The following is a 23,021-nucleotide window of genomic DNA, read 5'->3' on the forward strand; positions in this document are numbered from 1 at the left end:
AAATGAAAGGTGGGACAAGATGAGCGCTGAGGGGCTCCTGGATGACAAATGGGACATGGAGAGTGGTCCAGGGAATTGGGGGGTAAAGCCCAGGGGTGGTGGTCCCCGTCATCACCCTGGGATGCTCCCAGAGCTTTGGAGCGTGCATTCCCAAGAGAACTATGCACTTGGCCCTTGCTAAGTGCCCCAGACGCTGCTCCACAAGGGGGTCGTGGCCGAGATCTAGTTGTGCAGCCCAAACCAGCCCCATCCTTCCCAGAGCGTCTCCCAGCCCACCCCGTCCTGGCTCTCTTCGAGAACTCCGCCCCACCTGAGCCTCATTTCCCTCCAGAGGGCCCTGTGTCTCCAGCTCTCCTGCTCCGTGGGCTGAAACCGCGGGCTTAGGGGGAGTCCCCACCCCCGGACTGTTTCCCCGCACCTGCTGGGGGTGAGTATCCCTGTGGCAGAGCCGGACGAGGTGCTTCCTGGGACAAGGAGGACCTGGCCTGGGGCCTTTCCTGGGCCATGGTGTCCCCACTTTCTGGGCAGACACTGAGGGCCAAAGCGCATATGCACGCAGTCCGGCCAGGCTTGAATCCAGGGCTGCCCAAGGGCCCCCATGTTCCTAACCTCCCAAGGCCCCCACCTCGGACACTCGAGGTCACCTTCCCCAGAGAAATAAAAAGGCCACACCCACCTGGCCCTCCCCATGGGTGACCGGTCCCTGCCAGGGGCTCCAGAGCCCAGAAGGGACACGTGGCCAGGGCCCCAGCACTGTTTACATCCTCGAGTGGCACCAAGACAAGGACCGCACGGCAGGATGAATGAGGTCTGGAGTCGCAGGCACCAGGACAGTGACAGGACCTGCCCGGCTGTCACCAAGCATCCCCTGCCTCCCCCTCCGCCCCTACTCGGCTGCTCAGTTGCTATTTGTGGCTGAATCCCTCCGAAGGGCAGACTCCAGTAGTGACAGGGCAAGCTGTGCACTGCGAGGGTCACTATGAGTCCTGGGGACGGAGCCCCGGAACTGCACAGCTCCTGCTGAGAGAGTGAGGGGCTTCTGCGGGCTCGCAGAGGGCTCTCCAGCAGGCTGGGTCCCAGCCACGGACAGCAGGGCCTGACCCAGCCTGTGGAGGTGACAGGGCAAAATTGTCTCTGTTGCGGGCAAGGGGAGGGTCACCCCGAGGCTCGTGGGCTCCAGCACCCCCCACCACCCCCAGGACCCTCTGGGTCCTACAGAGAGGAGAGGGGTTCCGGAAGCCACCCCAGGCTGTCACCCCGCTCCCCAGGCAGTCCACCGGCATGTGTTTGTCCTAGAGGATCTCCCCAAGATTTCTTTGGGAACCAGCCTGTGTGTGCCTGGCGGGCCCTGCCCGTGACTCAGCCGCAGTCTCCAGCTCATAAAATTTGAGCCTCCCCTGGCTCGGCCCTCTGGCCCCCGCCCACATCCTGGCCGCCTCCAGGCTGCCCTGTACAGAAACAACAGAGTCGACACTCCCTCAGCAAGATCCTGGTGCCCTGCCTTGCCAGCCTGGAGCCGGTGCCCGCCGGGGGCAGGGCCGCGGTGGCCCAAAGACACCATCACATTCCTGGGTCTCGGTTTCCCCTTCTGAGACAGACAGCACAATATTCTAAGGAGACAATCAATGGTAGCCTGTGGGCTCAGCCCTGTATTAGCCGGGAAGCTGCTCCAGGGACCACCCTCCCCCAGAATCTTCAATGGCTCCCCACTGCCCTCAGGGTCAAGTCTACCACTCTGTTTCCCTCAGGGTAGCTAAGACCCAGTGTGGGGGGTTCCGTTCACTCCAACTTCACTGCTTATCCCTTCCCTCCACTGAGGACCCAACATGCAGTTCCCACAGCCCAGACGGCCTCCCCTCCTTCCGCCCTCCGTCTGCCCAGCCAGGCTGGGCCCACCTCCTGTGTTGTCCCTCCCCAGCAGGCTGTTGGTTGCAACGGTGTCCCTCACCAGACTGAGACCTCAGGGGCCAGGGGCCTCATCTTGGGCAGTGTCCCTGTTCTCTGTGCCCAGCGTGGTCCAGCTCAGCAGGGCGTAGTGGAGGGTGCTGGGTGATTCCACCGCAGGAGTGAGGAGCACCTCAGGGGCAGGAGACCAGAGAGGGCACTCCGGCAGAGCAGACAGCAAAGACCTGACCCTGAGCCCTCCCTGCCCCCGACCGCAGCCACCCTCCCGAAACCCGGACTGGCCCAGGCTGCCCACAAGCCACCACCCTGGGCAGGCTGTCTAGAGAGGGATGTCCCTCCCAGCCAGCGCTCCCAGATCAGGCCCGGCGACCTAGATTTACGGCCCCTGCCCCATCCCACCGACCCTGGTCACATCCAGGTCTCTCCCATGCAGCCAGCCCCACGTGTCCCCGGAGTCACTAGCACTCACAGAGGTCACACCAGGTCCCGGATGGGCCCCAGGCTGGTGCTGACCCCACAGACACACTCAGGCCTGCGTGTGCCCCAGGGACACTCGTGAGGGGGCACAAACGGAGGCCCAGACACCGAATATGCAGGCTCTAGGTCACGGGCACACACAGACACACAGACATCCCCAGGCTCGGAACATGCGAAACACAGAAAACCCACATAGCAGCTGGGGACCCAAAGAGCCACTGTGGGCACACGTAGCCACCACGCATTTGTCCCTGGATCCCCTCGTACTGCTCCCACCTCCCACAGCATGCATGAGCGCAAGCCATGCTCTCAGGGGCCCTGCAGCCTCCCCCAGACAAGGTGCTAGGGGGACAGAGAGCCAGGGCCAGTGCCACCCTCCCTCTCCACACTTCACCCCCCCCACCTGGGTGGTGCAGCTTTGGCTCCGCCCCTCTGTGCCTCAGTTTCCTCCTCTGTCTGGCCAGGGCTGAGCTGCAAACTCTGCTGCCCCTAGGCTCCCTCCCCTGGGGCCCTGGAATCAGGCTCCTCCAGGGGGCTGGCCAGCCAGGGAAGGAGCCCGCCCCCACCCCGCCCCCACCCCTCCGCCTTTGCCCAAAAGGAGCCCCAGCTCGGGCCTGACGTCAGGCCCCAGGAAGGCGGGTCGGGCTGCCGGACTGAGTGGCCCACAGAGCTGCCCCGGGAGGTCGTCCAGTCTTAGGCTGTGCCGGCTCTGCCTCAAGCCGCCGGAGTAGGCGAAGGTACGGTGAGTCCCCCAAGAGCTGTCCCCAGCCTCCGGGAGCTGGACAGTGCCTGGATGTCCTCACTCCCCAGCCAGGCAGGCAGCACAGGGGCCGAGGGACTGAGAAACTGCTCCCACACCCGGGGAGGGTTGAGTTCAGAGCCTGAAAGGGCTTTGAGGTCCCACCCTGCCGGGACCCATTGTACAGGTGGGAAAACAGAGACCCTGAGGGCGAGGGGATGGTCACAGCTGGCCAGGCTGGGCAAAGAAAGGGGAAGGGAGGGCTCCCTGGGGCTTGTGGGAGCATCCCTCCTAACCCCAGAGCCCCACTCGTGCTGCTCCCACCCCCCCTTCCCCTGGATTTCATTCATTCTTTCATTCACTCACTCATTCATTCATTCATTCAGCATTCTCACTGATCACCTGCAAGGTGCCCAAAGACGTGCCGTGATTTTCCCACCTGTCAAGGCACTAGGGTGGCCCCAGAAGCCAGGGTAAGGAAGGGATTGGGTGCTTGACCACCTTTGGGATCTTGGCCATCACTGTCCCCCAGGCTGGGGCAGGGCCAGGGGTTGAGGGATTCGTGTGGACAGGCTCCTAGCTGTGCCACCCCACAGCTCAGGCTCTATGTTCCAGCCCTGGCCCTTTGCCCACTCTTTCAGCAGTGGGGAAACTGAGGCCCGGGACAGCTGGCCCACCCAGCCCCTAGCATGAACCTCGGAGCTGGCACTGCCCCTGCCTGGCTCCAGCTGGTGGTGAGCAGCCTGGGAGAAGGGCAGCAGGAACAGGGTCCCGAGGGGGGCAGGCGGGTTGGGAACTGGCCGGTGGCCAGGGTGCCGGGCGGGACAGACAAGGAGCAGCTGTGCGACCTCGGCAAGACTGGGGATGGAGGGACGGCGGGACGGTGGTGGCAGCTCACAGCCCTCTGGCCGGCGGATGGACCTGCCCGTGGGCTCCCAGATTCTCCTGCCACGTTTGGTCATTCCCAGCCAGAGGGCCGCTCAGGGTGCCACCCCCACCCCTCCAGGGGCTTCCCCACGGTGTGGCCATGGGCAAGTCACCGCCCCTCTCTGAGCCTTGGCAAAAGCAGGGGGGAGGAGGGTGGCTGCTGCTTCTAGAGCCCCGGTCTGTGTGGGGAGGGGGATTGGAGTTCTCTGAGCACCTGCGCGCTGGTCTCATTTTGTCCCGGGGGACCTGATGTGAGGGGGGCTGGGTCTCAACGCGTCCACTTCACAGATGATGAAACTAAGGCTCAAAGGGGCCAGAGTGGTCCCTTTAAAAATCATTCATCTGGTCATTCAGCTGCAGCCCTGCAGGGCCATCCGAGGCCCTGCCCTCACGGGACTGCCAGTGGGGAAAGCAAAGAACCACCAAGCTGCCAGGGGGTGGGAGGGCAGCAAAAGAACAAAGCCAGTAAAGAGAAGGTAGTGCAGGGAGCTGGGAGATCTGGGAGGGCCTCCCTGAGGAGGCGCACTGGGATCTGAAGAACTCCCTCCGCAGACCCTGCCCCGCCCAGGGGGGTTGCCCCACAGCAAGTCAAGGCAAAGCTATCCCTCATCCAGCCGGCCCTACAGTCCTCTCGAGGGTCCTGACCGCAGAGCCTCTGCCACACTCCCCCTACTGCCTGGAACGCCTGTGCCCCCAGAGCCTCCTGAGGCCCCTCCCGCTCCTGTTGCCCGTTGCCCCCCCCCCCCCAACCTCATCCCCAGCCGTGAGCTCTGTAAGGTGGAGCCACACCGGCCTGGGAGCCTCGTGGCCTCTGCACCTGCACCACTGGGGGCTCAAGGTCAGGTCTGATGCCTCCGAAGCACAGGGTCCTAACCACGCCTCTGACCCCAACACCAGGCTGTGTGGCCTGGGCCAAGCTGCTGGCCCTGATCCGGGGCCCAGTTCCTGATCTGCTTAGTGGGCTGCCGTAAGCTTTCAGGGGCGTGGGATCGGCAAGGGGCTCCGCGGGCCAGAGTTCAAACCACAGCGCCTCCACCCCCAGCTGAGTGACCCGGACACGCCACTTAACCATCCGGGACCTCAGCGTCCTCACAGGCAAAATCCGGCCAGCCACACAGAACAGGGGTATCTTGGGAGGAGTCAGCGGGAACCTAGGAGGGGTCGTCTCGAGGACCCCAGGAATAGTGGGGTCACAGCTCTCCCTCGGTGGAGGGATGTCCAGGGGCTGAGGGAGGACCTTGTGAGCTGGGGACCTTCAGCAGGTGACACGGCAGAGACGTGTGCCAGGCAGGCTCTGCAGCCGGTCCGGTCCTGGCTCGCCCCGAGAGAGGCTGGGGGGTGGGGGCAGCTGCTGTGAGCCCCTGCAGAATGGAGAAACGTGCACGTCCCCCAGGGCTGAGGGCGCAGAGGGAGGACTGGGGGCAGGGTCCAGCCTGATGGAGTCCAGGTGCCCTTCTCGACCGCGCTCAACCCACACCCTCCCACGACCCCTGTCCCTGAGCTGGGTGGAGGCAGCCAGGCCAGGATGGGAGAGATTCTGGCTGACGCCACCTAGGACCTGCTAGGTGACCCGGGGCCACTCTGGCCCCTCTTGGGGCCCTCAGTAGGGACCCAGCAGTCCCTGGATGGAATGAGCAGAGAGGCTTGGACCAGCCAAAAACAGCAGGCGATGTTCTAAAGCAGATGCCATGAAACCAAGAATAATCGTAAAAATAAACAGGCAGATGGTTCCCCCAATAATGGCTGTTCTGGCCTTGGAAGGCTATGAGGGTCACCCACCAGCAGCTTGGGCAAGCACAGGTGCTCTCCGCCCCGCAATGCCCTTGTGCACAAACCCCAGGTCCAGAGATGCTAGCCCCCTGTCCTGGTCCTACCCCTGCCGGGGCCAGATGCACTAGACCCGGGTTTGAGTCCCAGCTCCACCCATTTCATGCTGTGTGACCGAGGGCATGTGGCTCACTGCCCTGGGCTTCTGCTTCCTCATCTGTAAACTGCCGTGTGGATTTCAAGTGTCCTGCCCGTGTCTGGCCCACAGCAGGTGCTCTTAGCACCTTGGTCAGGGACAGACTGGGCCTGTCCTCCATGCCTGCCCCTCTTGGCCTCTAGCACAGACCGAACTCCAGGCTGCCACCTGTTGGCCCAGAGCTGAGGCCGGGCTCCCCACCTGCCCTGGTGCCCGACGTGGCAGGGCGGTAGGCAGCCAGGCTACAGGATTGGTGTCCGTGGGGCAGCTGGACAGCTGCAAGAGAACGCACAGGGACGGGGCAGGGGGCAGTTTCGAGAGGAGCCAAGATGTTAGGACACGCCCACCCCTGCCAAGGAGGGGACCCCCTTGGGGTCCGTGGGCAGATACCAGCTCCTGAGCCTGGCGTTGCTGGGCACAAGGCAGGGACCCAGCGAACTGTGAACAAAAGCGGTCGCATGCAGCCTCTCATCACTTGTTGGAGAGGACAGAGGCAAATGGCCTGGGGAAAGATGCTCATTCCCTGCTTCACAAAGGCTCTGAGAAGCCGTGCTCTGAGCGCCTGGATGACCGGTCATTCAGGCGGGGAAACCAGGAGCCTCGGCACTAAACAAACACGACGCCCGGCATCACACGTGAGGGAACTAAGCTCCAGAACTCAAGCTGAGCCCTGCTGACAAGCACCAGGGGCAGGGTGAGGATGACAGGGATAAGTGGACCCCACAGGGTAACTGGGTGGGCTTCCTAGAGGAGGGGCCATCCCTGTGCTGGGCTGTCCCGGGGGCTGGAGGAACAGACTGGAGCACTGCCCCCAACCCCTTCCCCACTAGCCCCACCCTCCAGATGCCCCCACTGGGAGGGTTTCCTGTGGAGGGGAGCCCAGGAAGAGTCCTGGTGGAGGAACAGCCTGGGCAAAATCTCGAGGTTGGAGGGTGCATGGAGTGTCATCAGACATTCGGGGTGCTGTGAGACTGGAGAGGGGGCCCCCCCAGCCTATCCAGGGCCTCAGGTCCCTCCCAGGGAGGGCCCCTACCAAGGGCATCGCCCTTTACCCACATGCCTCCCCGGAGGGTCTCAGCAAAGCTCTGGAAGGCCTGTGATGTGCAGGCCTCTGGGTCTCCCCACCTGGAGGTGTTGGGAAGAAATACTGCATGCACCGCCACCTTCCCCCCACCCTCCACCTCTGGCCATACCTGCACCAGGTGCTCTGGTCAGAGCCCACCTCCAAGGCTGGCTGGGGCAGTACACGGTGCAGGAGCCTGGGAGGGAGGCCTGCGAGGTCACCTCTGGCCAGAAGCCTGCCTCCCAGGGACCTGGATCGGGCCCAGCAACTTGCACCGTGTTCAAGGCCCTGTGAGGGTGGCTCCTGGCCTCAGCCTCCTAGGCTGCTCAACCAGGCTTCCACACCTGTGGATTCACTGCCTCCTCCAGGAAGCCTTCCCTGATTCCACCTTCCTGTGCCTCCCGGTCACCCTGCCAGCATTTAGGTGGGGGTCTATCTTCTCCACCCAAGACACCCCACAGATCTCAGATCCGTAAGGGAACCAAGGGTGAATGGGGGGACGGTGGACAGGACAGTCAGTCCTGGGTCTAAACTGGACCCTGTCCCTGCTCAGTATGGGGCTCCCCCTCCCCCTGGTCCTCAGGTTCTCACCTGGAAAGTGGCAAGCCTGGCTTCCCAGAAGCCTGGGTCAAGGAGAGCAAATCCCAAGCGTCCACCCGAGGCCCCAGGGAAACACCCGGCGAGTGCTCTCTGCCTGTGAAAGCATGCAATTCGGGGTCAGCCCAACCAGGGACAAGCCCCAGGGCCCAGCTGGGTGACCCCAGTGTAGTTGCTGAAGCCCCCTTCTCTGTGTCCCGTGTCCTCATTTTAAAATATGGATCAGACCCCCTCCTGATAATAGGAGGAATCCAGATGTCCCTTTCCACCTGCTCCCCACCACAGGGCCCCGGGGGGCAGGGGGCAAGCGAGAGCAAGACATGACAAACGGAGAGGTCAGGGGCCGGAGGCTGGGCTCAGAGGGAGCCACTTTGGGCTTCAATATAGAAAGACTTTCTTTATCTTCAGAGCAGCCTTACAATGCAGCAGGCTAACCTGGGCGAGGTCCCCATTCTCAGAGGAGTGCCAGCTAAGCTCTCATGAATTCACTCACTCATCCACTCGACGTGTACTGAATATGACTCCACAGTCTCTCCTCTGCAGAAACTCACGGACTAGTCAGGAGACCAGACAAGTGGCCAGGCAACAACAGAGCCACAGTGCTCTGAGAGCCTAAAGAGGCCACAAATCTACTTGAGGCAATCAGAGAGAGCTCTCTGAAGGAGGAGGCATCTGAACTGAAGAGAGCCAGAATGTGAACGAGAATGTATAGGTAGGATTATTTTAGTCACAAGTGATGGAAACTCAGCTCAAAATAGTGGAAGCCAAAGAGGGAGATAAGAGCTTCATTTAACCGACAAGTCCCAGGAGACTAGCTTTAGGCAGGGCTGGATCCAGGCACTTGAGCCACCTCCTCAGGACTTGGTCCCTGCTCTTGGTCCTGCTTCCCCCGGTGGCCACCCGCAGCTCGAGTCTCACAACACCGGGATGCAGAGAGCTGTTGTTCAAAGTCCCCGGGTCTGGCCATGGCGGACCCACCCACTGTAGCCCAGGGCAGCTCATCACTGGGGGTAGTCTGGGGCTCCGTGCTGCAGGAGCCCCAGAACAGGTCAGGAACTGGAGCAGGACCAAGCCACTGAGGGACTTTACCCCGCAAATGGTGAAGGGAGGCTGAGCCATCCTGCCCAGGGGTGTGCAAGGCCCTCCTCCGACCCCTGGAAGACCTGGGCCTGGATCTTGCCCCAGCCCCCAGTCCCCCAGCCCCCAGGATGCCTCCATCAGTCCTCTGCCCTACTCCCTAGAAGAGCCCTCTAGAGCGGTCCAGAGACAGCGGTGCTGCCAGGTGGGCACAGACATTCCAGAAGACGCAGACATGTTCTCAGCGTTTCAGAGCTGCAGTTGCCCACTGTACAGATGGCAAGACTGAGGCGTGCAAGGGGCCTGGGAGGGCCAGGCAGGATGGAGGGACGCCTGGCCCCTTCTGAGACTGCTCATTTTCTCTGAGACAGGCAGGACCAGAAAGAGGGAAGGAAGAAAAGAGGCAGAGAGAGGCTCCACAGAGCTGGGAACAAGTGCAGGAGAGAAACGCCCCGGCTCTCCAGCTGCCCCCTCCCTGACCGCCGCGCATACCAGCTGTTTGCTCCCACCCAGCACCGGGACTCACACCTGGGGCCTGGGGCTGCCCAAAGAGCCCCACCGCCTCCTGCCGCCCTTCTCCAACGGGACCCCTTTTCCTAACCCTCCCTGTGTGCATACTTGGCCCTGTCTCCCCTCCCTCAGCCACCAAATCCCTTCCGGGCCCGTCCGTCCGGTGCCACGTCCTGCCACACCTTGGCGCCGCCCAAGGTGGGTTCTAGCTCTGCCCACGTCACTGGTGAGGACACTGAGGCCTGTTCGAAGAGGTTGTGGACGGTTTGGGATGGGCTAAGCTCCAGGCCCCCCACCCTGCTGTGTGTCTTCCCAACTGACCCCGAGCCCCTGGAGAGCAGCCTGCAGCCCTCCGCTCTGCCCGAACGCGGGCAGGCGAGCAGTCTGGGGCAGCAGGCAGGGCAAAGGCTCCAAGCCCAGGATGGTCGCCCTCCAACAGTTTCTAGGCCCCGGGCCCTGCGCCACGCCAGGCACTACGAGGACGTGGCCTCTGCCCACTGGGCTCCAGCCAGCTGGCCAAGGCTGTGAGGTCTACTGCACCTCAGCCAGGCCCAGGACACCTGCCAGGAAGGGGGAGGGGACAGGGCTGTGCCGCCCCCCTCAGACTGGCTCCCAGGACAGAGCCACGCCTCCCTGCTCAGGCTGTGGAAGGCACTAGTGACCCCATTTAGCAGATGAAGAGAGCAAGGCTCGCTGACAGGGCTGAGGTCCCCGGGCGAGGGAGTGGCAGAGCAGGACTGGAACCCGGAACTCCTCTGCTTGCTCACCATCCAGGGCCTGTCTGAAGGCCAGGTCTGTGCCTCCCCCCTCAGCCTGGGTGGGCGGGCCTGGGGCCAGGCTGTCCCCACAGAGGAGCAGAACCTTCTCTCCTTTCCCCTCATTCCAGGCTATATTTAGAGGCCAAGCAGAGAGGCAGGCACGTGGGGAGTGGGTGCGGTGCGCCTGCCGGCAGAGGGGGTCGTTTGCCTGGGTGCCCCCGACGCCCCTGAGGACCAAGGGTCTGGCTGTGGGCTCACCCTAGGCAGGCCCAGGTTCAAGTCCTGGCCCGTCCCTCCCAGAGCTTTGGTTTCTCGAGTGCGAGTGCAGGAGGCCCGGAGGCCGGGACAGTGACTCTGCCCCCAGCTCTTCACAGCAACCGCACCACGAATCCAGCAGGAACAGAGGGAGGAAGGCTCTGCTGTGGCACGGCTGTGCAGGCAGGGAGACCGAGGCTCAGAGAGCTTTCTCGACAACCCAGAGTGGCTGGTGGTGCGTGGGCAGTAGCCTCCATTGGCCACTGTGCAGATGCTCCCATGACACCAGCGCTCTGGCCATCGCCCGCTGTGACACCCCCCCTGCCCCCCCCGCCCCCCCCCGGCCCTGAGTCCCATCTTCCCGTGGAAGCGTCCTGCTGGCCAGCAGGGTGGGGGCCCTGCGAGTGCACAGTGAGAGCACGCAGGAGAGGGCTTGGGGAGGGGAGAGGGAGCCGTGCGACTAGGCGACAGGAGCGCAGGGGTGCTGGGAGCGTGTTGGGTGGGCAGAACGCCCTGCTGAGGGTCGCCTCCTTGACCAGAGCAGGCTTGGGGCTTGGCAGGGAAAGCCACCCAGCGGACCGTCAAGGAGCAGTGGGAGCTGAGGTGGTGAAGACCAGCGGGGAAACTGAGGCCCGGAGAGCAAAAGTCCTTCCTGAGGCCATGGGGAAGGAGGAGGAGAGAGGGGGCTGCTCAGCCCGGAAGCTCCCAGCCCAGCTGCTCCCCTGCCCCAGAGAGGGCCGGGTGCCGTGTGGGCAGATTCAGGAGGCCATCAGCTAGCCACCGCCCAGAAGGCCCGCCTCCATGGGCCCAGCACTGGGGCTGGAGGCCCACCGGTGAGTTCTTCATCGTTCAAAGCAAAATGAACGGATACCCTAGAGAGGGGTCGTTAAATGAGAATGTCAGTACATAGCCACTGCGAGAAGTGAGGCAAGCGGGGCATGTGGGGAGTGGGCTGTCTTATAACATAGACAGAGACAGCCAGGGGAAGAGATGATACATGTAGAAAGTCAGGGATGAGGGCCCAGGCTGTGACCAGGATCAGGGCTCAGCGTGTGACCAGGGTAAAAGTTCAGTGTGTGACCAGGATCAGAGCTCAGAATGTGACCTGGGTCAGGGCTCAGAGTAAGATCTGGGTCCAGACTCAGTGTATGGCAGGATCGAGGTCCCTGGGATCCTGTGGGGCTGACATCGGGGCTCAGCTTTGTTTGGGCTCAGGGTTCAGACTCTCGGAGCTGGGAATCACGGTGTGCTCTGCAGACAGCTCCATCTCTCCTCACCTGTCAGGCCTCTGGGGTGTCCTGAGCATCCTGCCCGTCCCCCCTGCTGCAGAGGCGCCAGGCCCCCCAGCCCTGGCCTGGACCCTCCAGCACTTTGAGCCAGCAGCTGGCCAGCATGTGAGGCTGGCCCTGGGGAGTTTCCTGGAAGGGCAGGATCCCCGGGCCCCGTCATCCTGGGACTATCTCCCAGAGGAAACGTTCTGTTATGTTTATTATCTGTCTCCCCCTGTGACATGGACTCGAACCTAGTGCAGACACTGGAAAACCAAAAAGCATGTGGAAGGGAATCCAAGACAATTGTTTGCCGTGTGCCTGGAGCCAGAGCCCAGCACTCCTCCACGCTTGGCCAAGGCCGTTTGTTTTCACAGTAGAGAGACAGGCTGGGAGGCAGCCCTCTCCTTCTTGGGGGTGTTCTGGGGTCTCCCACTGCCTGGGGCTCCAGGTTCCCAGCCCCGTGCCCCAGCCTCGCGGCCTCCCTTCACTCCTGCTCATGCCCCCAGAACGTCTCTCCCTGCCCTAGATGTCCCTTGTGCTCCCCTGAGGCCTGAGTTATCATTCGACAAACACATCCATCAACCCTGCGTGTTAGGGGCTGGGGGTACCAAACAGAGAGCAGCCCAGCCCCAAAGCACTGGTGAGCTGAGACCCAGGCCCACATGCGGTGGGTGTGGCCATGGGCCTGGACAGCAGCTGACTCCTCCCAGCAGCCCTGGGAGTCAGCAGATGCCCAGGGCTGCGGTCCCAGAGGCAGAGGCAAAGCCGAGTGACCTCAGGCAGGTGCTGGCCTCTCTGAGCCCAAGGATAGGGGTGGCCTACTGCCCTGCCCGGGTCTCCCTCCAGGCCACAGTAGAGCCTCAGCCTTAGCGAGCAAGGACTCCTCTGCTGTGCCTCCCCCACCAGCCTGGGCATTTGGTGCCCGGCCCCCAGCAGGCAGAACTCAGTACCCCAGTCCACAGGGTGAGCCTGTTGCCCAAGGCCAGGCAGGCAGCCACGGGGAGTGGGCAGCGTCTGGTCTGCGCACAGCAGATGCCCCACGTCCGTGGGCCACGGGGGGCGGAGGGCAGAGTCTTCCTTTCCCCTTGCAGGTGGGGGAGGGCACAGTGTGGGGCTGGGATGTCCCACGTACTCACCCTTCCTCCCTGCTTCTCCCCAAAGTCATCTCCTTTCTCCAGAAAAAGCCAGAAATGTCCTTATTTGGCGCATCAGCCCGGCCCAGGATGAGGGTGGGGGGCCTGTTAACCCTTCATGTGTAAACAGAGATAAATCTCAGCAAGTTAAACACAGCGGTGCAGGAACGTAAACAGAGTGGGCGGGCCCCTTACGCTGCTGCAGGGAGCACCGTTTATTTAACTCACACCCACCCCACCGCTGCTGGGACCGGGCTCCAGGCTCAGGCCCCAGCGAGCCACCCTGTGCCGCCTCAAGCCTCCCAGGCGATTAGGGTGTTCACTTCTAGGGCCGGAAGCCGCGGGGGGTGGGGGGGCACTAGCGCTTGGGTGAGTTTCCTTATGAGGACCCGAGCCCGGGGCATTGACCCCCCACCAGCCTTAGGGAGGCAAGAACAGATGGGTGGGCTGGAGGATGGGGTCGACGCATGGGTGTGGGGGCAGCCAGGCGGGCCCATCACGGGCTGCTCTCTTGTGAGCAGAACGGTGGTTTATCCGGGAGCAACTACACTATGGTTTCTCCAGCACAAACTGTGTGCTGGGCAGTGCTGTGCTCATTTAATCGTCCTAGCAGCTCCACCACCCCAGCCGTACAGGTTAGGATGTGAAGCACAGAGAGGTTAAGTGATGTGCCTGAGGCTGCACAGCGAGTAAGGAAGGAACCGGGATTGGAGCCTGGGTTCAAACCCCAAACACTTGGCTCCATAGCTTACCTATGCCACAGCCTTTGTCTTCCCCATTAGTCCTGGGATGGTCCTGCACAGAGAGGATTACACTTCCTGCTGCATCAAGGAGTGCCTCAGACCATTAACATTGTGCCAGAGCTCCACCCCGGCAAGCGCGGGGCCACTCGGAATGGAGAGGGCAGGCAGTTCAGGGCTGGCCCGGCAAAGGCACCAAGACGGGAATGCTGGGGCCCTCGTGAGCCCGCAACCCAAGCAGGACCAGCCTCCAGGCCCAGCTCCCATCCCCCAGCGGTAACCCATCTCCTTTCTTCCAGGCCCCCGGTGCGTGCCGGCCGCCGTCATGCCCTCTGTGTCTCCCGTGGGGTCCTGGGCCCCGGCGGCCCCCAACGCCACAGCGGCGGAGGCCAACGTCAGCACGCCGGAGAAGCCCCTGTTCCACGTGTTTGCCCGGCTGGACGAGGAGCTGCACGCCGCCTTCCCGGGCCTGTGGCTGGCGCTGATGGCCGTGCACGGCGTCATCTTCCTGGCGGGGCTGGTGCTCAACGGGCTGGCGCTGTACGTCTTCTGCTGCCGCACCCAGGCCAAGACGCCATCGGTCATCTACACCATCAACCTGGTGGTGACCGACCTGCTGGTGGGCCTGTCCCTGCCCACGCGCTTCGCCGTCTTCTACGGCACCCGCGGCTGCCTGCAGTGCGCCTTCCCGCACGTCTTCGGCTACTTCCTCAACATGCACTGCTCCATCCTCTTCCTCACCTGCATCTGCGTGGACCGCTACCTGGCCATCGTGCAGCCCGACGGTTCCCGCCGCTGGCGCCAGCCGGCCTGCGCCAGGGCCACGTGCGCCTTCGTGTGGCTGGCCGCGGGCACCGTGACCCTGTCTGTGCTGGGCGTGACGGCCGGCGGTCGGCCCTGCTGCCGCGTGTTCGCGCTGACCGTGCTGGAGTTCCTGCTGCCGCTGCTGGTCATCAGCGTGTTCACGGGCCGCATCGTGTGCGCGCTGTCGCGGCCGGGCCTGCTGCGCCAGGGCCGCCAGCGCCGCGTGCGGGCCATGCAGCTGCTGCTCACCGTGCTTGTCATCTTCCTCGTCTGCTTCACGCCCTTCCACGCCCGCCAGGTGGCCGTGGCGCTGTGGCCTGGTGTGCCGCACCACACCAGCCTCGTGGCCTACCACGTGGCCGTGACCCTCAGCAGCCTCAACAGCTGCATGGACCCCATCGTCTACTGCTTTGTCACCAGCGGTTTCCAGGCCACCGTCCGAGGCCTCTTCCGCCGCCATGGAGCCGGCTACGAGCCCAACAGCAGCAACATGGTCAGCATGCACAAGAGCTCCAGAGGCTCGGGCCACAACCACATCCTGGGCGCCATCCCCAGCGCCTTCACCCAGGACCTGGCCAACGGGCCTGACGCTTAGTCTGCGGGACTCTGCGAGGGGACCAGAGGTCAGGACGGGGCGGGGCAGGCCAGGTCGAGGACAGCAGAGACCTCCGCTCTGCCTGGGGGGTCGGTCGGGTTCCCGTTCATTGACTGGGGGTGGCTGCCCGGTGCGCTGCATGGAGAAAGAGCGTAAGGCCGCACGGCATTGTGGGTAGCTAGCGATGTCTGCCACCAGCCCCACAGGGGAAGTTTTAGTCTGAATGCTGATCGCTTCCCCTCCCGGGGCACATGCTGTGTCCAGGGAACACTCAGGGGGTAGCTGCTAGTCCATCCTCAGCCGACAAGGGATTCCTCGGAAACAGGGACTAGGCATCCCAATGAGGTTCCTGCCCCTCCCTTTCCCTCCCCCCATGCCTGTCCCCTGCAGAGAGAAGAACAAGGACAGAAAGGAAAAGTCAGGGGACACAAATGTCACGTGAGCAGACAGGAGGTGTTCCTGTCTCTGGAAGACCGCTGCCTGAGGCCCCTGTGAATCACCCAGTAAGACAGCATGACGGCCATGCGGCGCTTTGCTGGAAGTGCTGTGACGTCTGGGCTGGTGTTTGAACCTGCAGCAGCCGCACAAAGGAGAGGTTGCGTCCTGACCCCCATCTGGTGCGGGAGGGGTTAAGCAGCACGGACAGGTGCCACGGCTGGGCCACTGCCACGTGAGAACCGATACCCTGCCCCACGTCTTGCCACACCCCAGCACCGGCCCCATGGAGGCAGCTCCAATCTACCCAAAGCCCCCACTCCAGCAATGACCTCAGAAGACCCTGCCCGCTGTCCCAGGAGGGCAGCAGGGCTCATGGCCCCATCCTATGGATGAGAAAACCAAGAGCAAAGATTGAGGGCAACATGCAGCCAGGCCTACCAGCCTGAGTCTCCCATCTGCTGACATACGGAGCCCTTTGTTCTCTTCCAGGGGCAGAGAGCTCTGACCAGCGGCTCTGCCTGGCTGTCGTTTCTCCCCTGTCTTTCTTGGGGGGGACCGTTTTTCTGGCTTGGGTCTCCGATGGCCTCCTCTGAGCTGCACTCTGGGATTGCCTCCACAAGCCTTCTGTGGAGCGGCCAAGCTCCCTGAGCCCTTTGTAGACTGCTGTCGGGGTAGGGGCCGGTTGGGGCATTCCAGTCCCCAGGCCCCACCCTGGCACTCAGCCACAGCCACGGAAGCAGGGTGAGATAGAATCTGGCCTCAGATCTGCCCGGCCTCACAGAGAAGAATCCTACATGCTCAGTGGCTCCAGGAACAGTGCTCCATCCTCCAAGTTCAGGCCCCTAGAGGGAGGCCCTCATGGGAAGCAGGAAGGCCATTTAAATCCCTACGCTACAGATGAGAAAACTGAGTCTCGAAGAGGGAAAGGCCCGGCCAGGGTCGGAGCGAGCACCAGGCACTGCAAGGCCAGCTCTGTCTTTGCCAGCCCCTGCTGGAGCCCCCCGTGAGCCACTCCTCCGACCCCAGGACACATCAGGCCACTGCCTCCCTGCCGGAGGCCAAGGGAGTCCAAGGCTCACTCAGAGGCGGGTGATGCTGCTGAGCCCCCAGCCGGGCTGCTTCCTGGGTCTGGAGGCTTGAGCAGCAGTGGGCATGGTGGTCAGCATCACAAGCATCGACGTCCTTGGCCTTGACTGGTACCAGGCATGATATAGGAGCCTCTCCCCTGCCTCGCTCAGAGCAGGGCTGTGGCTCACCAGGGACCCAGAGCTGCACGGGGCAGCAGGGACCTGGGAGGCCCTGGCAAGAGGGATGCTGAGCCGGGGGACCTTCATGAGTGGTGTGTTTTCAGGCAGGGAAGCCCCCACAGAGCTTCGTCTGTCCCCAGCCCTGGGCAGGCGTGGGGTGGAGGGCTGGAGGGAGGGAGGGTCAGCGTCGGGTGTTTGCCCCAGGGGAGCGCCACCTGTAGGCCCTCTTCCTGCAGGGTCAGCCTCCCCTGCTTCTCATTCTCATCTGCTCAAGAGTGAGCAGCTGACGCTGAGGGACTGCTGTGTTTGGGGGTGGAGGAGTTGCAGTTTTTCTGGAACGATCCCTTCCTCTAGGAGGAGGGGTCTCTGAAGTAGGTGAGCTAGTGCGGATCCGGGGAACCGTGACCTGACGGGGTCTGTCCCGCCCTGTTTCACAGCCGTGGTCTCCTTAATCCCCACCGTGTCTGGAAGGAAGAGCCATGGGCAGCGCTGGGATTCGCATCCAGGAAGGCGCCCGAGGCCCCTCCCATTGTCCCCAAGCCTGAAATCCCACACCCAACCTGGGTTTCTCAGGGCCACCCAGGGCGCAGGGGGAGCCTTCCACCACTTGAGCTTGAGAGGGTGGCCACCTGTCTTCTGCAGCTGGGGTGGGAATTGGGTGCTGACCTCACACCTCCGAGGACTCATTCTGACAGCCCCCCATACCAAGCTCTCTCTAGGTGGCCTCAGTTTCCCCCAGTCTCCACTGCTCTCTCTCCTCTCCTTGGCCTTGCAGCTGGAGGAGAGGGGGCTGGGCAATCACCCCACAGCTCTCTCAGAGGCTCGATCCCACCTCCTGATGGCTGGCTCCCTCCTGCTCCTGCCTCCTTGTCGGGACTGAGCCCCAGGGCCTCCGGAGGACGACCCAGACTGTCCTTGTTCCCATGGAGGCCAGGGTGTAAGGTCTCTGCACCCCCTCCCCATGGCCTCCCTTCCCTAATTTTCAAAAAGCCCAAGTGACATGACATGGCATGTGTATTTATATCTGATGTAAACAATCTCCTTAACGAGAAGTCCTCATCCTGAATTAAACCTGTTTATTCCCTTCGTGCTCTCAATTCAGTGAGCACGGGGCAGGCCGGGGTTGCCATGGGGCGCTGAGCCAGGCGGGAGCCCACACATCCCCCAGCCCACTCGCCAGGGACAGGCTGCAGGTGTGTGCCTGCGCCATCCTGATGGGTCTTAGGGGCCTGGGGCCCCGCGCCTGTGAAGGGCGGGGGATGGAAGGAGCACAGGCAGAGGGGTTTGGGGCAGGGGTGGGCACAGCAGCTGGGGTCGGGGCGAAGGCCAGCAGAACGATGCGTCCCAACCCTGCCCACCCAGGGAGAGGCCGTGGGTGTGGACAGGGCAAGCCAGCACGCCCACAGCGTCCCATCATATCACCCAGGTGCCATCTGAGGGTCAGGGGTTGGTGGGGGAGCATGGGTCAGTTGGCAGAGGGGGAAAGGGGACCACGGCACTACTTGTGGGCTTACAAAGTGCCACGGAGTTGCTGTGTTCTCTGAACCTGCCCAGAAGCCTGGGAGGCGGGGATTGTCATCCCTGATTTACAGATGGGAAAGGGAGGCTCTGGGCGTCCAGGATGGGCTGGGCCCCTGGACACCTGGTTCCTGGGTTCCTGCTTCACAATGCGGGACCTCAGTCCCCTGCCGGGGAGCCCTGGGTGGGAAGGGGCGTGGCTGGACGGGGCTCATCACTCTGCTGTCTGGCGCCCTCTGAGGCCGGAGGCAGCCGGAGGTAAATATTAGGGCCTGTTTAGATTAAGCTCCATTAATAGCAGAAAATGTCACTGCGGCGCCCGCCCCGGCTTCCTGGGGGCCTCCGGTGACTGGGGCAGGCGTGGAGAGCCCTGTGGGAGATGGATGTCCCCCCCACACACACACACCCTGAATAAGACCCTGCACTCCCCCTGCCTTCTCACATCCCCTCCCCTCCCTCAGGAGGCTCTCTGAGCCACTCCCAGGGGCCCAGGAGGCAGGTGCCAAGGAGGAGAGGACATTCAACGGGCCAGGGGCAGCCTTCACACAGGGTCTGTGTTCCCAGTTCACAGAGGAGAACACTGAGGCTTGGAAATGTGATGGGACCCATGCAAGGCTGCCCAGTGCCACCCGGGAGGAGCATTGCCCACCCAGACCTCCCTGGTCCCAGGGCCAAGGCCACCCCCACCCCTGACCACGGCAGGAGCCAGGGAAGCTGTGGGCTATTGAGCTGAGTGTCTGGAAAGGAGGGTATGCCCTGGTGCAGGAGGAAGGAGGAGGGCAGAACAAAACGGGGAAGGTGGAGGGAAGAACAAAATGGGGAAGGTGGAGGGAAGGGGGGAGGGACAAGCCTGGGGAAATGGCTCCCCCAGCCTCACTCCCCTGCTATTTCCCTGGCTTGTGTCATCACCTTGCCCCCCATACCACATGACTCCCTACCGTGTGGAGCCTCCCCAGACCTCCCAGACAGGCCCTTCTCCCTCCCTGCGCTCAGGGCTCCACACACCCTCCCCTGGGGCCTTCCCTTTCTATGCAGTGTCTGCCCAGCTCCAGCCCTGACCATCTGCCTTCTGGAATCCTTCCCACCCAGCCCAGGACAGACCACCTGGCCCAGCCATCCCTCAGGACCAGCCCCCCACCTGACCATCAGGCCTGGCCCTTTGCTGAGCCCTCAGGGACTCTGCAGGGCCCCTGGGAGTCCTGTTCCTGGGAGTGCTAAGCCTGGGGCACAGCTGGGGCGCTCAGAGTCCTCTGCCAGCCGATGGGACCAGCCAGGCAGTGGCATCCAGGAGGGCTTCTTGGAAGAGGAAGTTTGAGGCCCTTGCCTCCCAGTCCTCACCCTCCCCACCTGGCTTGCCACCCCCTCCCGGCTGGGCCTCTCCTTGAGGTTGTGGTACTGGGAGGTTTTCAAGCACCAAGTGCCCCCGGAGCCTTGGTAGGCTGGTAGGACCAGGGCATTTCACCCCCACATTACAGATGAAGAAAGTGAGGCCCTAGAACCACGCACAGTCCCCTGCTGCACTAACTCCAGGACCCCCCTGCGCCTTGACCCCACTGTCTGTGAGGAGGAGCCTGCTGCCCAGACGAGGCAGCCCTGGTCCGTGCCAAAGTGGCAGACAAGGGGGCAGTGGAGCCTGGCAAGGCCGGCATCCCTCCGAGTACCCCCGAGACCTCAGCCTCATCCCTGCCCCTCTCCAGGCCTGTTTCCTCAGCTGTAACCCAGAGCTCAGAACAAATGGCTTCCCAGCCTGGTGTTAGATCCTGGGGTCTAGCTGACAGAAAGGACTTACATGGGAGAAGCACTCACCATATGTGTTTATAAACTAGCCTGAGGCTCGGCCTCCCTCCCTCCCCCACACCCGCTGCCCCTCAGCTTCCAGTGCTCTGGCTGGGGAGAGCGGGTGTCCTGAGCAGAAAGGTGGACGCACAAGGCACGGGGTCCCCAAGCGTACCCCAATCCAGGGAGGCCTTCCCAGGGCGCCATATGCCAGCGTGGGAGCTCCTGACGCGGGTCCTAGACAGAAGTGGGGTGGGGCATGAACTTGGTGGGAGGAGTGAGCCAGGGGCCCAGTCACCTGCCCTGCACTGGACAGTCAGGACCCAGGCATCAGTATGTCCCCAGGCGTCACGGGGTGCCACAGTCCTTCATATCTAGGGACTCGGGGGGCGAAGGGCATCTGAGCCCCTGTGTGCCCCAAGTGTCCAGACTGTACCAGTGGCCTTTGGGACCTGCCTCATAGAGCAGTCCTGGGGCCCGTGAGGGTCTTCCTGCCCCATCCACCCTGGGTGCCTCTGCTAGTGGCCTGCTGGGGGGGGGTTGAAGGTCAAGCTCTAGTCTAAGGGACTGAGGTCCAGTGTTCTGACCCCTGCTGCAACCTGTCTTCCCTAGAGCAAGCCACGGGGGGCAGGTCTGGGAGCAGCTCTGGGACCCTAGCACCAGAGGCCCACAGAGAGGGTGTCATAGCGCAGCCCAGCCCAGAACGTGCCTCCAGGAACAGAGCCCAGGCAGGTAACTGGGTGTCCCACAGGCCAGGTCCCTTGGGCCACCCCAGCCTCCCCAACCCTGAGTGAGTCATGTGCCATTTCTGGGCCTCAGTTCCCTCTTCTGTCAGAGGGGAATTGACACCCTCCGCCTTTAGGCACCATTGTGAGAATTGTGCACGTGTGTGTGCGTGTGTGTATGTGTGCTGTGTGTTTATGTGCATGCATGTTATGTGTGTGTTGTGTGTACACGCGTGTTGGTGTGTGGCTGCGTGCACCTGTGTGTGTGAGTGTGTGCCTGTGTGTACATGTATGTTGCGTGCATGTGTGTGTGTTGTGTGTACTTGTTTGTATGCGTGTGTGTTGTGTGTCTCTGTGTATGTGCATATCTGCGTGGCTGTGTGGTCCTTCCCGTGGTGCTCAGCACTCAGGAATTAGTGATTAACGTGAACTAATGAAGGACCTAAGGCCCCCAGCACATTCATTCACTCCACAGCAGCCTTTACCTTCCCTGCACCCTGTGTGACCGAGGGTCTCCCTCCCCAAGGGACACCTGCCCCCCCACGCAGCACATGGCGAGGGTGACTGAGACCCGACCCTTCTCGCTGGTTCCTCTGGGGAAAGCCCTGCCTTTGAGCTTCCCTGGAACCCGCGCACGCGGTGGGTAGGGGAGCGGTGAGACGGGCTCAGGGCTAAGGGGGCACAATCTGGGCTCCGTCCCGGGTGCGAGATTCCCGGGCTCTGCCAGTGGTCTTGAGTGAGCCCCTCCCAGACTGGCCCCAGCTCCTTCCGCGGAGCTGTGTGGGGAAGGCCACGCAGACAAAGGCGTCCGGGCCTGGGGGCCACGAGGTGGCGCTGCTAGCCCGGTAGAAGCGGCCGAGTCATCTGCCACCCGCGGGACTTCCCAGGCGGCGGTGACCCTCCCGATCACCTCTGCCATCTGACCCGCAGAGGGATGGTCCCAGACTTGGTAACACCGGAAGGCTGCTTGGAGGAGCTGCGGTGTCTGAAGCGTGACACTGAGTCAGGAGGCCCCTGAACCCTCTGCCTTGGCCACCTTCGAGGCAGCCCCTCGCCCCAGGCCCCCAAACAGCCTCCCCCCCCCCAACAACGGGGAGGCTCAGCGAGGTGGCTACAGAGGGGAAAGGGTGGCTGGTAAGCCAGCACTGCTCAGGGCTGTGGAATGAGGCTTACGTCGCAGGACACAAAGGACAGGGGCTCTGTGGGCAGCCCCTTTCCCCAGATTCTGCCTCCCCTCCTGCTGCACAGGCTGCCCTGTGCTGGTGATTCAGGGGAGCTGAGAGGCCCCTAAGGCCATACGTGGTCCCCAGGTGAAGACCCTCATTCACTATCTCGCGAGCCCAGAGAGGGTCAGACAGCTACCCTGAGTCACACAGCCTGGCAGTGGCTCCCTCTGTGTGGGCAGGAGAGAGAAACAGACCCGAGGGCTGGGATGGCTTGACAAGTGTGTTGTGCATCTCCAACAACAGTGCTGGCACCCGCCCCAAAGCCGGGCAGCGAGGAAGCGGGAGACAGACAGACAAACGGATGCTGGGGAGAGACCCGACTGACTACAAGTGACTCGGTGGTCCCGGGGCTCTCCAGTCAGGCCGAGGCACAGGCCCTGTCTGTATTGGACACAGAGGGAGCCAGCGTCCAGTAGACCCTAGCCCAACAGCTGGCCTGACCCTCCCTGCGCACATCTCCGCCCTCACCACCCACCCGCACAGTGGTTCTCACTGAGGCAGGCCGCAGCCCCCATCCCAGCTCAGCGGAGGACTGAGTGGGGTGGGTACAAGGCCAACTCCAGCCAGCTCTGCCCGGGGCCTGGATTCCTGGAGAGCCCTGCTAACTACTTGATGGTTGTGAGGAAAAGAGACAGGGAAAGAGACAGGCCTTCCACTTACAGCCACTCATATGTGAGTGAGATTGGTCCATCGATCAGTCACTCAACAAGCATTTACTGAGCACCTGCTCTGCGGCTTGGCATAGAATTGGAGGATGCAGGGATGAATGAGGCCCAGTCCCTGTCTCAAAGAGCTCACTGCTCTAAGCTAGCGTGGCGGGGTCCTGGCGGGCTCAGCGGCCTGCCAGAGGGCTGGGGAAGGCTTTGCTGAGGTAGTGATGTTTCGCTGGGTTTTGAAGGATGAATAGGAGTTTGTCTTTGAGAGAAACAAGGGAGGGCATCTCTAGCAGCAGACACCGTGGGGGTCAAGGCTCGGAGGTATGCAGGTGCAGGCCAGGGCTCAAAGGCCTGTTTGAATGGGAGAGGGACCTCGGGCAGGTCGCTTCTCCCTCTGGGCCTCCATTCCCTTGTCTATAAAATGAGGATGAAAACACCAGCTCCCCTATGAGTTGATGGCTGTGGAAAGTGCCAGGCGAATGCTAATGTTCCCTATTTAATTTTCCATGCTCTTTTTTGAGGCCAGGGTTATTTCTGTCCACACTTAGCTATTTCCAGGCCCAGAGTTCGTCCTTTCCCACAGAGGACTCCCTGCTCCCGGGCCACGGTGGGAGGACAGGG

General features: G+C 62.7%; 1 protein-coding gene across 1 annotated transcript; it reads left to right on the forward strand.

Moving 5' to 3' along the window:
• The first annotated feature begins 3,058 nt into the window (after positions 1-3,058).
• Positions 3,059-17,585, forward strand: GPR20 (G protein-coupled receptor 20). The gene is made up of 2 exons (XM_087864563.1): positions 3,059-3,119; positions 13,715-17,585. Exon 2 carries the CDS (start codon positions 13,741-13,743, stop codon positions 14,812-14,814), a length of 1,074 nt encoding a protein of 357 aa, XP_087720689.1. The 5' UTR covers positions 3,059-3,119; positions 13,715-13,740; the 3' UTR covers positions 14,815-17,585.
• Positions 17,586-23,021: the final 5,436 nt, after the last annotated feature.

This window comes from Ursus americanus, chromosome 9, assembly GCF_024610735.1.
Source record: "Ursus americanus isolate L20-20 chromosome 9, mUrsAme1.1.p, whole genome shotgun sequence".
NCBI lineage: Eukaryota > Metazoa > Chordata > Mammalia > Carnivora > Ursidae > Ursus > Ursus americanus.

Bases quoted from the DNA above. Each gene is read 5' to 3' on its own strand.
- GPR20 (XM_087864563.1), top strand. From the start codon at position 13,741: ATGCCCTCTGTGTCTCCCGTGGGGTCCTGGGCCCCGGCGGCCCCCAAC.